The sequence below is a fragment of the Sebastes fasciatus genome, chromosome 12 (assembly GCF_043250625.1).
Source record: "Sebastes fasciatus isolate fSebFas1 chromosome 12, fSebFas1.pri, whole genome shotgun sequence".
Taxonomy (NCBI): domain Eukaryota; kingdom Metazoa; phylum Chordata; class Actinopteri; order Perciformes; family Sebastidae; genus Sebastes; species Sebastes fasciatus.
In genome coordinates this window covers 23202755-23219892 of record NC_133806.1, presented here as the reverse complement: position 1 = coordinate 23219892, position 17138 = coordinate 23202755, and the positions used below count along the sequence as shown (strand labels likewise).

The 17138-nt window shown below is 39.0% G+C and overlaps 1 protein-coding gene across 2 annotated transcripts; it reads right to left on the bottom strand.

The window, feature by feature from the left end:
* Positions 1 to 4079: 4079 nt before the first annotated feature.
* Positions 4080 to 12647, bottom strand: nrsn1 (neurensin 1). 2 transcript variants are annotated; one of them, XM_074654217.1, is made up of 6 exons: positions 12511 to 12647; positions 8917 to 9035; positions 8622 to 8714; positions 8416 to 8534; positions 6630 to 6817; positions 4080 to 6483 (listed from the first exon to the last, which is right to left on the bottom strand). In XM_074654217.1, exons 2-6 carry the CDS (start codon positions 9013 to 9015, stop codon positions 6380 to 6382), a joined length of 603 nt encoding a protein of 200 aa, XP_074510318.1. In that variant the 5' UTR covers positions 9016 to 9035; positions 12511 to 12647; the 3' UTR covers positions 4080 to 6379. The 2 variants fall into 2 exon arrangements, with proteins under 2 accessions (XP_074510318.1, XP_074510319.1); XM_074654218.1 differs by having other exon boundaries at positions 8917 to 9032; positions 12511 to 12623.
* Positions 12648 to 17138: the final 4491 nt, after the last annotated feature.

Here is a 17138-nt window from a genome sequence, read left to right as displayed (position 1 = left end):
ATAAATAAGTTTGATGATGCTAACTTTTTTGTGGCACTGGATATGATCATTATCAACTTTCCATTTATCTTCACTTCAGCTACTTCTGCTACAAGAATCATTTTAATGCATATTTGGTAAGTAGTACTTTTTTATTTCAAAAGCTTGTACTTTCACTACAGCACGATCATTTAAAAAATTTACTTTTGCTTTCATTTGAAGTAAGTTTAAGATAAAAGAAGGGAGCCAAGAAAATAAGCAAAATAAAACTAAATGGTCAGGCACCATATCTTAAAGAGCTCATAGTACCCTACTACCCCACTAGAACGCTGTGCTCCCAGAATGCAGCAGGGTTACCTGAGGTTCCTAGAGTCTCCAAAAGTAGAACGAGAGCCAAAGTCTTCAGCTATCAAGCTCCTCTTCTGTGAAACCAGCTCCCAGTTTCCGTCCGGGAGGCAGACACCCTCTCCACATTTAAGAGTAGAATTTCCTATTTGATAACGCTTATAGTTAGGGCTGGCCCAAGTCTGGCTCAGGCTGCCTTGCACCAGCCCCTAGTTATGCTGCTATAGGCCTAAACTGCCGGGGGACTTCCTATGACACACTGGGCTCCTCTTTCCCTCTCGATCTGTATGCATTCATGTCCCATTCGTGCATTTTACTAACTTGATTTCTTCTCCGGAGTCTTTGTGCTTTCTCATTTCACAGGTATCCATGGATCGGGGGTTACACCTGCATCATGGTTGCGTCCGTTGCCGCTGCCCTGCTTGACGCTAACTACTACTCATTATTATCAGCCTTTTTATTATTAGTTGTAGTAATATTTTCTATTATTATTACAGATTTTTCTATATCACTGTATTATATCCACTGCTATTGATTATTGTTATTAGTCCTATTTGTATTACTACTTATAGCTGTTGTGCTATTTTTGCGGCAGCTGTGCATCTCTCTCTCTCTCTCTCTCTCTCTCCGTGTCTCTCTCTCTCTCCCTTTCTCTCTCCGTAGAGGCAGATGGCCGCCCACCCAGAGCCTGGTTCTGCCCAAAGTTTCTACCCGTTAAAGGGGAGTTTTTTCTTGCCACTGTCGTACCTAGTGCAGGCTCATGGGGGATCTGTTGTTGGGTCTCTGCTCTATATGAAAAGCGTCTTGAGATAACTTCTGTTATAATCTGATGCCATATAAAAAAATAAATTGAGTTGAATTGAATTGAATCATGAAATGAAAACGAGGGGATATTTTTTATAACATTATTTTTTAGTGAAACATTGCCTCCAAATCAAACACAAACAGCAACAGTGATGGCGTCCATGTTGCCAAGACAACTGACCCTTAGAGCTAAAGGCAAGCCCATGTTAGAAATAGATGATGTTGGATTTACATGACAGCCTTCATCCGACCATGACAACATGGTGAGCAACACAATGTTTCTGTAATTCTTTTGTCAGTCAGAAGAATACATCTCCAGTATTTGTACTTGTCAGCCAGTCTTTTCATGCAAATCAGTAATTTGTGGAATTGTGTGCGTGGTAATAATGTGTGCACAACAACTCGATGCTTCCAGTAATACAGAAAAATGTGGCACTACGAAATGTACCAATTAATATAACAATAATACAATAATAACTCATTTAGGCCTAAAATCTAGTTTAAGGAACCAAGAGGCAAAGCTTAGCAAGCAACAATCTTGAACAATCTTCAATTGGAAAGACAGGTGAGACGAGATCTAGACCAGGATGTAGCTAACGCACCTCGTTATTTTGTTCAGTAATTTTGCCTCTATGTTTTCCCATGAAACAAGGTTGCATAAAGCCACCATAAACTGCCTCCCACAGACAGGAAACTATATAGTGTGAACTGTGATCTAATTCAGTGCCTGTGATGGCCTCGCCGCCCTCTCATCCCTGCAGCTGTTCAAATTGGGATTCATGCAGTCAATGTGTTTGTGAGTCACCATCCCACAAGAGAGGGAGAAACACGGGTGAGAGAGAGGGTGAGGTAGATGGAGAGCGCAAAGAGCAAGAGACACAGAGAGAGGCAGAGGAGGCGGGGGCGGGTGTGTGTGTGTGTGAGTCATACGGCCTGACTGGTCGAGGTGATGATCCTCAAGGTGCTATTTCTAGAGTTACCATCAATTCTGTCTTATCTCCTCCACTGGCTCCTTTTAGTGTGTGTGTGTGTGTGTGTGTGTGTGTGTGTGTGTGTGTGTTTGTTAATAACCCCCTGAGCAGCACTGACACTCTTCTGTGCTTCCCCCCTACCTAAATGACTTTCCTGATTGATTACAGTAAGAGCTTCTACACGGTGTAATGAAGGCTTAGTATGTCGCAACACCATTGACAGTTTGGAGTCTTTTATTAATGAAAACCAAGTCCTATAATTACTCATTCTTTCTCTGTTTTTCTCCATGACGCAAAGGGGACACACTTTATCTTTAGGAACAAAAAAAGACTTGCTTAAAGTATATTGAACTAACCCTGTATTTCAGGTACTTAAATAACCTGAGTAAGAGAATAAAAAGGTTGAAAAGGCAGTACAAGTACAAGAATAAAACTAGATACAACTGAGACAATAAAAACATTAATTTGAGCTATTCAGATGGTCCATGTGATGGCTGCATAACCTTTATTTCTGAGCTCAGTATTGTTAGGTATAAAGTATTATCAATCATGAAGATATACTGACAATATAATATGTGTATACAACTTAAGTGGTGATGAGGTGATCATTTTTCTGTTAATTTGCTATTGATAGTTTTTGTTTCAATTAAAGACATGATTATTTTCAGGTGCATACTTGTATTTGGGGTTTCTACCAGAACATGTTTACATGCTTTAATGTTAAAAAGAAACTTGCTTTACTTTTGTCATACTGGCTGTGCTGCAGCACGTCTTTTCACCCTCTGTCTGAAACGCTCTGTTGGAGCTCCTGCACCACGCTCCCCAAAAAGCCCAGTTTGCTCTGATTGGTCAGCCGAAACCTAACTTTTTGGACCCTACTTCAGCTCTGCTCTAACTAGCTTTTTTTGAGGGTGTGCCAAACTAGCCACTGTAGGCAGATTGTATTACTTGGTGACATCACCATGTACGGAAGAAAAGGCAGGACTTTTCAGGCAAGGCATTTCAGGCAGTTCAGGAGCAGTGTTTCTGTGGGGGAGAAACTAACTCCCTTTGCTGTGGGCTTTGTGACTTTGCAGACCTTTTACTTGCACAAAAAAACTATATAACACACAAAAGGAAAGAGAAAAAACACAAAAGCATAATAGGTCCTCTTTAAAGAGGCAGTATATTTTTGGCATCATTAGGCAGAAATTCCAAAATAACCTTTCAGCATATTGTAATTCAAGTGTTCTGAGAATAGATTTCTGCATCCCCTCATGGCTCTGTTTTCAGGCTTTAAAAATGTATTGTTTGTTTTTTTTGCGTTATTTTACAGCTAAACCGCGCACTACAAGATGATTCTGAAAACATTTGAGGCGAGAAATAGGCATTAACGTAACATAATATTGATTCATATTTGATCAGCGCTACCTAGTTTGACCGTTTGGTCGGAGTTCACGAGTGATTGACAGCCGGCTCTCATAGACAGCAGACCTCAGATCAGCTCTTACTGCTTGTTTTCCTCCTGTCTGTGAAATCTTGCAGATGCTGTTAGGAGCACCAGAGGACACAGAGGCACATGATTTTTTTTCAGGTTACCTGTTTCATGTACTACTGTTACAATATAGCGACCGTTTTATAAAAATAACTTTTTTTAATCATATTTGCTCCAATCTCGTCTACTTCAGCTTTAAAAGGATAAACACAATCTTCACACATTTTGAGCTGTGGATATTTCAATTTTATTGTATTCTTTGAAAAATAGACTTACTGTATGTAGACATTGATATATATATATATTTGTTCTTTATCCAATCCAACCTCCAATAAGTATACTTTTTTTTATTTACTGGGAGAATCCACGGTTACATCAGGAGACACTTAAACTGGGACATGGTCAGATTAAGAGCAGAAGAATATCCGTTGTGGATTTGGGATTGCAATGCAGAACTCAACTTTGGTCAATGTAAGGATAAAAATGAACTCACAATTCACAGCATGGAACTACATGTCAGCACATTTATTGATCACTTATTAATAACGCTCTGACCACACTGCAGGGTTTGTTTATGACGGATTGTTTACCAGCTTGGTGTTTCTTCTTGTACTGTATATGCTTTGCAGCTTAACAGTTGTTGTGTAAATTCCTTGAATAATTATTAGTCTATTGTTCTTCATAGTTATAGCTACATATTTGTGTTGTATCTGAGACCAAATGTGTTGACATCACAGAGTAGAGTGGAGGCCGTGGGATGTTGAAAGGTCAACTTACATGAATATAGGTAGCCAGCATAGCAATACGGTATCTTATATAGCTTATAATATGTGCTTATATAAGAAGTATATAAGCATATATTATTTAATACAGTATGTATCTGGCATTGTTTCTGTATGGATTTGAAGAGGATATATTGTCCGAAAGACCTGCAGCATTGACGCACAGTAGGAGGCATGTAGCTTGATGGCACTTGGACTGTGACTACCACAAAAACATTGTTCTAATCAAGTACAATAAACAAAAAATGCAGATTTTTTACAGTACTGTATCTGTATGTGTGCAATGAATTTAAAACAAACAAGCAAACAACAAATCTAACAATTTAAAGTGGCATGGTCACAATATTTAAAAATATATATATTAAAATACATACTGTAAAGACACAAAAAAAGCAGCAAAACATGACCAATAACAGCTTGTTGTGCTTGTAAGTTAAAGTTACGGCGCGTGTGAGTGCCAATAAAACAATCCATTTAAAACCTGTTTGATGTAACTTTTTGTGTAGTACGCAAGTGAATATGCAACCAGTTAAAAAAAAAAGCTTTGATGATACATACATACTGCATGCTGTTCAGCTTACTGCATAATGTAGTTTCAAGTTTTGTGTGTGAGCACAGGAAGGCAGTTATTGTGTCGAAAGCATCTGTGGATCCAGACAGACTGTAAACAACGAGCGCTGTCAAACGTGATGGAGCTGATGTGATCTCACTGGAGAGCTGAGTGCACTCCCTTCATCCCCGTTATGTAACATAATCTGTCACGTTGTTTGTCTCGCTCGGTGCGCCCTCGCTCTGTCTTCATTTCAACACGCAGCACCTGCACATCTTCTTTTTCTTTTTTTTACCAACTCAAGACTGCTAGTTGCAAAAAAAAAAGTGCATGCCTGGATGGATAGTTGTGTATCTACATGTTTTGCGGTTTGTCACAGGTAGGGAAGGAGACAACGAAAAGGAAGAGCATGGGTAATGAAGTGTTTAGGAAAACAAAAAAAGAGAGATGAACGCCTTATTTGTATTATCTAAAAAGCAATCTGCTTGATTAAGTGACAGACTATGTCGTTCTGCATGTCCCCGTCCGGTTCAATGTACCTTTCATCAGTCTGTCTGGTCTCGTCTATCGATCCTGTCTGAAGATTCACTGAAGAAGACAAGGTCAGAGGCCTAATAAGAAAATGTCAGTGTGAAATCGACCCTGAAGGTCTGTTCTAATCGGTGTTTATCTCTAATCTGTTCTGATGATGTGTGAACTTCTTGCCAAGTATTCGTGAAGACTTCTCTCGGCTTGTTGCATGTAAACAGAACTTAGAAAAAGTATTCAGCTAAAGAACATGTACTCGTATAGTGTGTTTGTGATTGACAGCTCTCACTGAGTGTTGTAATGAAGTTGCGCTGCACAAACGGTACATGTACACCCAGTACACACCCAGTATTCTGCACAAAGAAACACTCATCCTCTGATGTCCTTTTAGACACTATAGGCAGAGATAATGGTTGTTGTGTTCAGTGCTCCTTTTGATCATTTTCTGGCAATGCGGGCCAATCACCAATAACTTCAAACAACACCGCATCTGCTGCTCTACACCCTCCAGCAGTACCACCATCCTCTTTTACAAAATGTGAATCCTCTCGACAGAAACAAATACACAGTGCAAGCTACGATGTTGTTGTTCAGCGGCTGTGTTCTATCGATTTGTTTCTGTGGTTTGTTTTCTGGGTAGGGCTCAGGACCTGCATGTGCTTTTGTCAGATCACTATGATTTTCATACAGCTGGTGTTCAAACATCGGGCTTAAACTTTGCTAAGCTATATTAACTCTGCACCTATATATAACCTTAGAAATTAAGCTTTAATGTCAAACACAGCAAATAGAGATGAAGAACCAATACTATCCGTCATGTAAGCTGACCTTTCGAAAAAGAAAACGCACACGTAGATCGTCACGCACACGTGTTTTTGCACTCACACACAGTCTGCACACCAAATCAATCACACTTCTTCACTTTATGCCTTCATCTGCACTTCTGTCAGGTCTCCGACTTTGTGGTCACTGGCTGGATGTTCTGGACTTTGGAGAGCGTGACTGGCACCTTTCCCTCTCCGGGGGTCGGTGCTCTCATTATGGGGGTACCTGTGTGACAGAAGCAGTTCTGCTATGTGGTATGTTCATACAGTATAACAGTAAAGAATAACCATTTCACTTACTCTTTGGCATTTATTTTTTAACCTTCATTCCATACTGTGTCATAACAAGACAGAAGAAGGGTGAAACCTTACCCACTGTTGCGTGCAGATCTGCCAACCTCTCCTTAAACTTCTGCTGCAGGAACAGTTCTTCTTTGGAGTAGCTTTTGGCAAAAGCGGAAAGCAGGAGACCCACAGCCATGGAGGTGCCTCCCACACAGAACAACACGGCGCCAGTCAGCTTACAAACATCCAGTGCGCGGTTGAAACTGACAGCATGGCTGTTTGAGAAAAAGACAATTAGTTTAAAGCGTTAATTAGAAGTGTAAAAATCAATATTTGTGCAAACAATGATTGTGAACCTGAAGAGGTCTAAAGTCTGTGCCCAAAAAGTCACCTGGTGAGAACCTTTTTTTACTGCTATTTTCAAATGTCACAACTCAGACTGTTCTCATACACCGTTCATAGCTATACCTACAAAAAGTAATGCACTGTAATTTGTATGTATACCACAAAATAATTGTTTATGTAATCCACATAAGCGGGGAAGGAAGTATAAGGAAGTATAAAGAGCTACAAACACGGCGTAGGGAGGAGGTCAGGGTGGATGGGTGGGTCAAAAAACACCAGACTTTCCCCCAGGACACCACTGTTCACACCCCGTGTGAAACAAGTCAACGTTGATTTATTTGTCACGTAATTTCCCTACTTAAGTAATGCCACTTGCATAGTTATTTTAACCCAAACGTTGACTTATTTGTCACGTAACTTCCGTACTTAAGTGTGGCTTACAGTGTTTCTGTTAACGTGCCATCAGGGCCTCCTGGGAACACATGGGCCCAGTGTTACCAGCCTATAAAAACCTGGGCTTGATGACTCATTCTCTCTCTCTCTCTCTTTCCCCCGCAGACACCATTGCCGGCCATGTGGAAGCTTTAGATTTGTTTGTTTTATACATTTTACAACATGCACACACCATTGACACCCTCCATGCACACCTTACACTACTAATACTACTGATATTCACACTCCATACCTTTTTGATCCTCTTTTCTGTATATTTTATTCTTTTAGGTTAAATGAATTAATTGATTTAAATGTTACCACGGTATGTCTCCATATTTTTCATGGTCCTGAGAGCCAGGCTGTTACATAAATAACGTCATTTCCGGAGTTATTTTAACCCCAATGTTGACTTATTTTTTATGTAAATTCCATACTTAAGTAACACCACTTCCAGAGTTATTTTAACCCAAACCACAATCTTTTCCTAAACCTAACTAAATAGTTTTGTTGCCTAAACCAAACTCAATAGTTTTGTTGCCTAAACCTAACTTAATAGTTTTCTGCCTAAACCAAACTCTGTAGTTTTGTTGCTTAAACCTAACTAAGTAGTTTTGCAGCCTAAACCTAACCAAGTCTTCCTTTTCCTAAACCTAACCAAGTAGTTGTTTTACCTAGACCTAACCATGTCTACCTTTTCCTAAACCTAAGTAGATTTGTTGGCCAAACCTAACCAAGTTGCTTCCCTTGATGACGGAACTTTATTTTGAAAAGATGTAACGAGCGGAAATTGACAATATGCGTTACTTGTTATTGGACGAAATGAAGAAAAACTTTTCGTAAGATATCATACTTACTGTCGTATGAGGATATGTTGCACAACTAGACCCTTTGTTCAATTATTGCAATTTTGTTGCCCTGTATATCTACTACATGTGCATTCCACTAAAACAATGTGATCTCCATTATGTACATGAGATGGAAGAAGATATAATACACATTACAACTGTGAATGATAAATATACAGAATAGCTGTTTAAGAAAATGAAATATTACATTAACTCCCTCCCGTTAATACACTGTATTGTTCCTATACCTGTCAACAAATAGGAGATCATCCTCGCCAAATGCCTCGATCCTGGCTGGAGTGGCGTAACCCACCAAAACAACAATGAGTCCTGCGAATAAGATCAGGGAGCCGAACGCGAGACAGACCTGGCGGGAAAGAATAAAGCGGCGATTACAGTATGTAGCCCAAATAACAGCAGATGAGATACAGTCTTTGTTGAAGGTTAACCTCACCTTCCAGAGTAAAGAGCTCCACCTGCTAGGCGATCTCTGAATCTGAAAATCTTCATCACGTTCCCAGATAGAAGCTGTGCACTCCTCGTAAAACTGGAGAAGAGATCAGAGAGATATGTTTTACATTCCAAACATGGAAACTGAAACCCGCGAGAGATCTAAAACCCTCAAGTTTCAAAAAGAAAAAGTCAAATGATTACAATATGAGGCTGGGAAGATGAAGGGTTTGTGATAGAAGAGAATGGTTGATATTGTGTCAGGATATACAGTATGTGTGTCTGTGTGTGTGTGTTACCTGGTGTAGGTAGGAGCGGACTCCATACTGCTGGCAGTTCCCGTTGGCTTGAGCTTGTTCACCATACTCCGACCCACAGATCTCTGAGCAGGAAGTCATCCTTCACATCTGTCTACCTGCTTGAGGACACACACACACACACATGCATGACTGCACCCTTGCTTTAAGGAACCACCCACGCGGTTTGTGGACAAACTCTCTCCGGCGTTTACCAATGCTCAAACATGCGCACACAGATATGCAGCGCATTTATACATTCATACACACAAGCATGTACCCTCACACACACACACACAGTACCAGAAAATTATGTGACATTGTGCTGAAGGCATGGCTGCCTCAGCACATTGAGATTAATGATGCATTATCTTCTATGCTGTTATGAAATAAGCCATGAAATGTTGCATCGGTCCTCCTTTTTAGATTCAATAATAGTGTCGGCTGAGTACAGAGAGTCCTAACATGCACAGAATTAACCTTCTTCTCGTTTGTTTTTTATACAACAAAATCCCCCAAAAACATATTTTTTATGCTGTACATCAAAGATAAAGCAACATACTTAGTATCTTTCAGTTTCACCTGTTTCAAATAGAAGATATGTAAATGGCATGCTGTACTGATTATCGTTTATCATGCTTTTTGTCTTACAAGACAGATAATATCAGGTCTGCCATTCACATAACAAAAAATATACAAAAATAACAATTAATTGTTTTCCAAATAAGATATCTCACATTGAATGTGATGTTATACATACTATCAAATGTCAATGTGGTAGGCTCTGTAAAGATACAACTTTTAATGCATCAGTAACAATCAGAAGAAAGTAATTTGCACAAACTTGTGATTTTACAGAATTCAAATGTTTTACATAAAGATCATTCAGGGAATCTAACTAGCTATTGTATTACAACTTGTGTTGTATCATCTGTTACCTTTTTCTTTGTTTTGTTGCTATAAAAAAAAAAAAACTAAACAGAACTTCCATCCTGATAAAACAAATGACATTAAAAGACAGGAAAATAGCTGCTCCAGGAAATTATATTTTCCACACACTCGCAATTCCCTCAGTATCCATCTGAGATCCAGAGGTATTTCACAGCTCAGTGCCTCTATACAAACGCACATAACTATGTTTCAAGTTTCTGTCAGCTAGCACCCTAACCCTAAATCTCAAGAATTGGGACCAAAACATTGATCCAAGTGTTGGCAATGTTTCTTATAAATGCCAAAAGAAGTCAAACTAAATGAAGCCACACATTGATACACTATAAGTTATTGTTCCAAAGCAGAATTCTATCCTCTTGTGATTCGTGCGGTGAATGGACAAAGAAGCAATATTTGTAACTGATGTGACTTAATGGGCTTTCTATCAACCAGTGGGTGATGTAACGTTAAGTAAAGTAGCAGTGGTTACACACCGCTGAAGAAAAACATGTTGTTGACTTAAGTACTGTAGGGAATAAATTTGGGCTTGTATCTGGAGGCACTTTCTGGTAAACTAATCAGGGAACTATTTCCCCAATTATGTGAGATAAGTCAGCGTAAACAGTATTTGTGATATTTACTGATGCAATCTGTGCAATAATAATAAGGGAATTTGATATAGGTTAGCACAAAAGAGCATCTTTGACCTCCAGCCTGTGACACCATCAGTGTCGTTACACAACTTGTGTGGAAGGAAGGCATTACTTTTAAAGGTGTAAATATATTAATGAATCACGGACATCACCAGTTTTTTTATTTTTAGTCATCATTGACAACTGACATTACATATTTACATGTATCTTATGATGCTATATTGTCAAGTCCAAAATCACATATTTCCCTCAAAAGGCTTGACAGTCTCTAAAGCATATAGCACCCTCTACCTTTGATTTAGGGTTGACCTATTTCATTAGATTGATCAAATCTCAATTAGCACATAGGTAATATCTGTTTTTGTGAGTTGTTGTAATTGTAAACATTTTGTGGGTATAGTTTAAACATTGGCTAGACACAGCTAACATATATTCTATTCTTTATAGAAATTCCCTTAGAGATAATACAGATGATAGATGGTCAAAAATGTGTAGAGGAGGTTGAGAGTGTCCCACTTTAAATAAATTGCCATACATGAATTCACACAGCATATGGGAGTATATGGGAGATGTCAGGGTTTTAGTCAGATAACATGAGTGTGATGAGGGAAACTCTGCATTAAGATGAGACACGCTGTTCCCTGGTAAAGTACCTCGTGTTAATCATATTACTGCTTAATTTGTACCTGCTGAGGACTGTCATGAACATCTGGTTCTGCCCAGATGCTGTGAAGTCTCACTCATACCCACATCTGCATATATTCAAGAAAATTTAAATATTCATCATCCAGAAAAATAATGAAAAACAAGAAATATGGAAATATGAGGGATTGCTATATGAACTGCATGTTAGAGAGAGACTAAATCTATCCCCACTAAAACATTACACTTGAGAGGGAAACACATGGAGTCAGGAATTTAAAAAAAGGCAAATTTTGCATTATCATATTTTAATTTACAATAAGGGTGTAAAATTAGCTTCAGTGCTTGTAAATGTCATCAGTGCCTTTGACCTTGTGGTCAGGGACAACATTCAACCATACAGAAACACACAACGTAAATGGCCTAAACTGACTTACAGATAAGGTTATTTGATTACATGCCATGTATCAATAGCTGAAATAAATAAATAAATAATAACACCACCAAAACAAACTGTGAAAAAGGCCAAAATGTACTAAATTCAGATGAGCTCACAGGTCGCAGATGTCACCTATAATGTGGCTCTAACAAGGAGAGTCTTATCCAGGTGTATCCACTCTTATTTTGACATTTTTTCCTCATCCAGAACACACAAACTAAATCGACCTATATCTTGACCTAAATCAAACATAGGTTTTGAAAAATAAAATCAATGCAATCATCAAAATGAAGATGTAAATGCCCCAAAATGCATTAGTAATCGTGCCTATACAAGATGTCCTATTATGAACCGTTGAACCGGAGGAGCTGTCCGTGGTGCTGAACGCCATTCTTTCCATCCAGCCCTCATCAGCCCAGCAGGAAAACACACAGACGTCATATGTGACGCCAGTCTGAAAACAGACCTCATCCCAACCCCCCATAAGACACAAATAGACACACAGGCACGCGTTTCAATTCAACTTAGAAAGACGCACTTTGCATCAAAGACTAAATCTTAACCACCTGATAAAATATAACCTCTAAATATGACATCTGCAGGTAGAAGCTTATAGGGTTGAAGTTTGATTTCGTCTGATTAGGATCCCAACGCCTGAAAAAACGCTCATAAATGAATAATATATAAACCAGCGAATATGTGAAAGAAAGGTGACAACATAAAGTTTAAAAAGAACATTATGTTTCGACATTTCCCCCCCCAAGAACAGATACTTCCAGATGTGCAAGTTGATAGAGGAGCGCGCGAGGAGTCCATGCAGGAAGGAAATAGGATTTTCCCGATATGTTATTTATACAAAATCAACAATCCATCTGAAGCCTCTATAATAATACCAGAAATAGTCTTTCAAAATCATTAAAATCATCATTTTACCTGTCATTAGCAGCTCAGAGAGGGATCACTCGCTGCTGTTCCCTCAACCGGGTCCCATCACTCTACGGTCACCTCACTCTCTCTCTCTCTCTCTCTCTCTCTCTCTCTCTCTCTCTCTCTCTCTCTCTCGCTCTATCTCCATCGATGATTCAGATTTTCACGCTGTCTACTGCGCAAGCGTCACATCCATGACAATATATGATTCAATGGCGAATATAAATAACCAGACAGGAGGAGGGTTGGATTGAAGGACTAGCTGAACAGAAAGACATTCATTCATTCAAGATTCAACATTCATGCCTAGATGGATTAATGGATGAATGAATTAATAGATGGATAAAAGACAAAAATAGATAGATAGGATGGATGGATGAATGAATTTATTGATGGATAAAAGACTGAGATGGATGTATGGATGGATGTATAGATGATAGATAGATAGATAGATAGATTAATGGATAAATTAATGGATAAATTCATGAATTGATGGATAACAGACAGAGATGGATGGATGGATGGATGGATGGATGTATAGATGATAGATAGATAGATAGATAGATAGATAGATAGATAGATAGATAGATAGATAGATGGATAGATAGATGGATGGATAGATGGATGGATGGATTAATGGATTAATGGATTAATTGATGGATAGATGGATGGATGGATAAATAGATATATGGATAGATGGATTAATGGATGAATGGATGAATGAATTCATTGATGGATAAAAGACAGCGATGGATGGATGGATGGATGGATGTATAGATGATAGATAAATAGATAGATAGATAGATAGATAGATAGATAGATAGATAGATAGATAGATAGATAGATAGATAGATAGATTAAAGGATTAATGGATAAATTAATTAATTGATGGATAAAAAACAGAGATGGATGGATGGATGGATGGATGGATGGATGGATGGATGGATTAATGGATTAATGGATTAATTGATGGATAGATAGATGGATAGATGGATGGATGGATTAATGGATTAATGGATTAATTGATGGATAGATGGATGGATGGATGGATGGATGGATAGATAGATAGATAGATAGATAGATAGATAGATAGATAGATAGATAGATAGATAGATAGATAGATAGATAGATAGATAGATAGATAGATAGATAGATAGATAGATAGATAGATAGATGATAGATGGGTGGATGGACCATTAAGTAGGGCATGTTTCAACAGAGGGCAGGAACACTCATTATTTCTCAGGGGAGCTAGTCATAACAATGTCAGTGGAAAGTCAGAGGAGGGGTACAGCCCTACACGATGTATAGGTCTCTATCATGTTATATAACTACCATTCCAGTATATTCAGCTTCACCCATATGCACATGTTGGAACATATGGATACAGAATGACACAGAATGTCACTAGCTGAAAATACAGTAATTTGCACACACAGCCTACACCAGTGGGATGTCATACCAGTCACAGAAACACAAAAGAAGAAAAGCACATCTGAGTCACGCATCAAAACCCACAGCAGGTACACTATAATGCAAGACACACAGGCACACACACCATTTTCCAGAATTCCAGACACATTCCAGTACAGTCTATTTTTAGCGCTGTCAGTGACGTGCACCGTTGACGGAAGTGTTAGTCATCATCTCAGTGCTCATCTCGAGGAAGGTATACGTACTCAAGAGACGAACCACATCACAACTTAAGTACGTCATTCTCGCTCAGTTAAGAACAAGAATGAGCCTGCTGTTCAGTTACAGTCGACACATCAAAATGAGAGAAATTTCTTTACTTTTCAGGTTTGTTTAATGTGTGCCTTGCTGTAATAACAGAATATAATAAGCATTTTCTTGGAAATTCAGTACCACATGTTCAAGCCTTAATTATGTCTATGACCTTGCACATTGTGTACTGTAAGTAGGGTATTTTGAAATGGGTGACTGGGCCAGATGATAAGCTGAGGCACAAAACTCAAAATTGACAGCTCATGGGCAGGTGTGGATTAGTCTCTGTTACCAGGAGAGGTTGGCGTGCACACAACATTAGCCGAACTAGAGGCAGCAAAGGGAGACGAGGAAGTGGGAGCAGCTGTCGCCATGACAATGATCTTGGGGATATTTATCAGGTGAAGAGATGCTGTTATGTATCAAAGGAGAGGTCGGGTTGCTCTGTGCTTCCAATGAGCATTTCAGTTTGCTTGTATGGGGACAGGTGTCATTTCATTCATGGAAATGAACTACTGGTTTCATTAGCTGTGTTATATCTTCACCATGTGGTGCTTTTGTAAAGTTGTTTAATATACACTTGGGATTAAATGACAAATTATTATACATTTTTGCGTATACCAAAGAGGAGTAAAATAATTTGCATACATGATTTTGTTTTTAGATGTAAGGTTAATATGTGGAATTGAATTTACTGTGCGTATAAGATATGGCAGCTTTGACCTTTACATAGTAAGACTACTACTAGAGTTAGACTAATGCTATTGGTGAGTGTGCAATGGCAATGCATCTCACCTCATTTGCAATTACTGGAGTGGCACGTACATATTTTTTGTACGGCCTATGAACCACATACAGATGATGATATGTGAAGGACTGGAGACCCACATCCATGCCGTATATCTCTGCCTTTTTCCTGATTTATGTTGTCATAGGCCTCGGCCCCTCCATAGGATCCTGAATACTATAAAATAAAAGTACAATAACAACAAACAAATCAACTGATGATGGCCCATAAGTGATGACATAGCATGCTTCTGAAAAGCAGCACTATATCTCTCAGTTTGCACTGGTGTTAAATCAGAATGCACCTGTTGGACACAAACACCCTTTCACATCTTTCAAAGCTCATGCTTGTTATTGTTTCTTGAGTGGTTTCATAGTGTATAAGCCAAAATATCCCTGATACGGGAGGTGCAATCTTGAGATTTGACGTCATTTGGAGGCAGAGGCTGCACGGTAATGATAGGGCGATAGAGCCGCGGTATAGAAGTCCCACCCACACACCCACCCCCAACCAATCGCGAGCCGAGTGCAGCCACAGCTTGTCAGCGAGAGAGAGAATCACGGCTGCCAATCATGATGTTTCACCCCTTTTTATAGCATCAAATAACTAATTACAACCAAACCTATCAGAAAAACACTTGAACATACAGTACATCAGTATGATATTAAAATGACAAACTATCTTTGGGAAAATTTATTTGACGTGCACCTTGACTTGTCCCATCAGAGGGGTTGGTCTTCATGAGCTACACTGCAGCCAGCCACCAGGGGGCGATCAAAACGTTTTGGCTTCACTTCTGGGGAGCTGTCATGTCATCCAACTTTATATACAGTATATGGTTCACACACACCACATACACATACAGTGGACACTATGTTACATTTGCAGTTTGCTTTTTAAAAAATATATATATATATATATATTTTTGTTTTTAGCCAAATCCTCTTTAAATAGATATGTTGAAATCAGCTCACGCAGTAGTGACTGTGTTTGTGATAGTTGCAGGCCAGAGGAACTAATGGACACTTTACAGTCTCGTTTTTAAGATAAATTAGATGCGCTAAAATATGAGAGATTGAAGCTTTGGAATACCCTACGTATGTTTAGAAATAGGTGAGTTCATTTCTATTTATTATTGGTTAACAGAATAATCTGTGCTGCCATCTAATACAATGACTTATGCGTGTGCTATCACATTGCAGCATACTAATGCACTTTTGTTGGGAAGAAAATGTTCTGTCATCTCTCTCTCTCTCTCTCTCTCTCTCTCACTCTGTTTACAAGCTGAGCATCTCAGAGCAGAGAGAGGCGGTTTCTATGGCGACGTGAAAAGGTCACCTTCAGGAAGTTCTCTGTGAGCGTGTGCAGAATGCCAGTTGGATAATCAGGCTTCCTGTAATGACTGATAACAGACCACAGCTCATTAGAGAGAGAGAGAGAAAGAGAGATAGAGAGAGACAGAGAGGGAGAGAGATGGGGTGGGGTGGGGGGGATCGGGAGATATTATTAGTTATAGAGCAAAGAAACAATACAACATTTATACTAATGGTATGCCACACTTTCAGTGTGAATTGCAGTGCAGTACACACTTTATTCATACATAAAATACAGATAAGCAGAAATAGTAAAGCAGCCAACAAGACATGACGATAACTTTGGACTACTAAGTGTCCACTGTCCCCTCTAATTCAAGTGGAGGATGATGCTGTATATGTAGTTAATAAATGAAGAAAAAAAGAGACACATTTATCTGCTAAAACGTCTATAGAGTAGGCCACATTTCTCTGGTTGGCAGATCATTTAGACAGAAACAAGATGACTTCACTGTCATATAGGGCAATGCTACCTGGCTGCTTGGCAGGACATTGTGACCTACATTAGCAGCAATGCTGCTGCTACATTGCGACATGAGATATTTCTTCAGTATAACAAGAGCTGATTACGAAGGCAATAATAATTATAACCGGCAGCAGTAGCCTGCTCAGAACAGTAAATCAATTATAATAAATTGCACAAATCAAGATCTTTTGTCTGCAGTCCTTTTACCAGGACATCAGAGCACGTCTTCTTCTAATCCAGTGTCTCAAAGTGTCATCATCCCCCAACACTGAATATATATTTT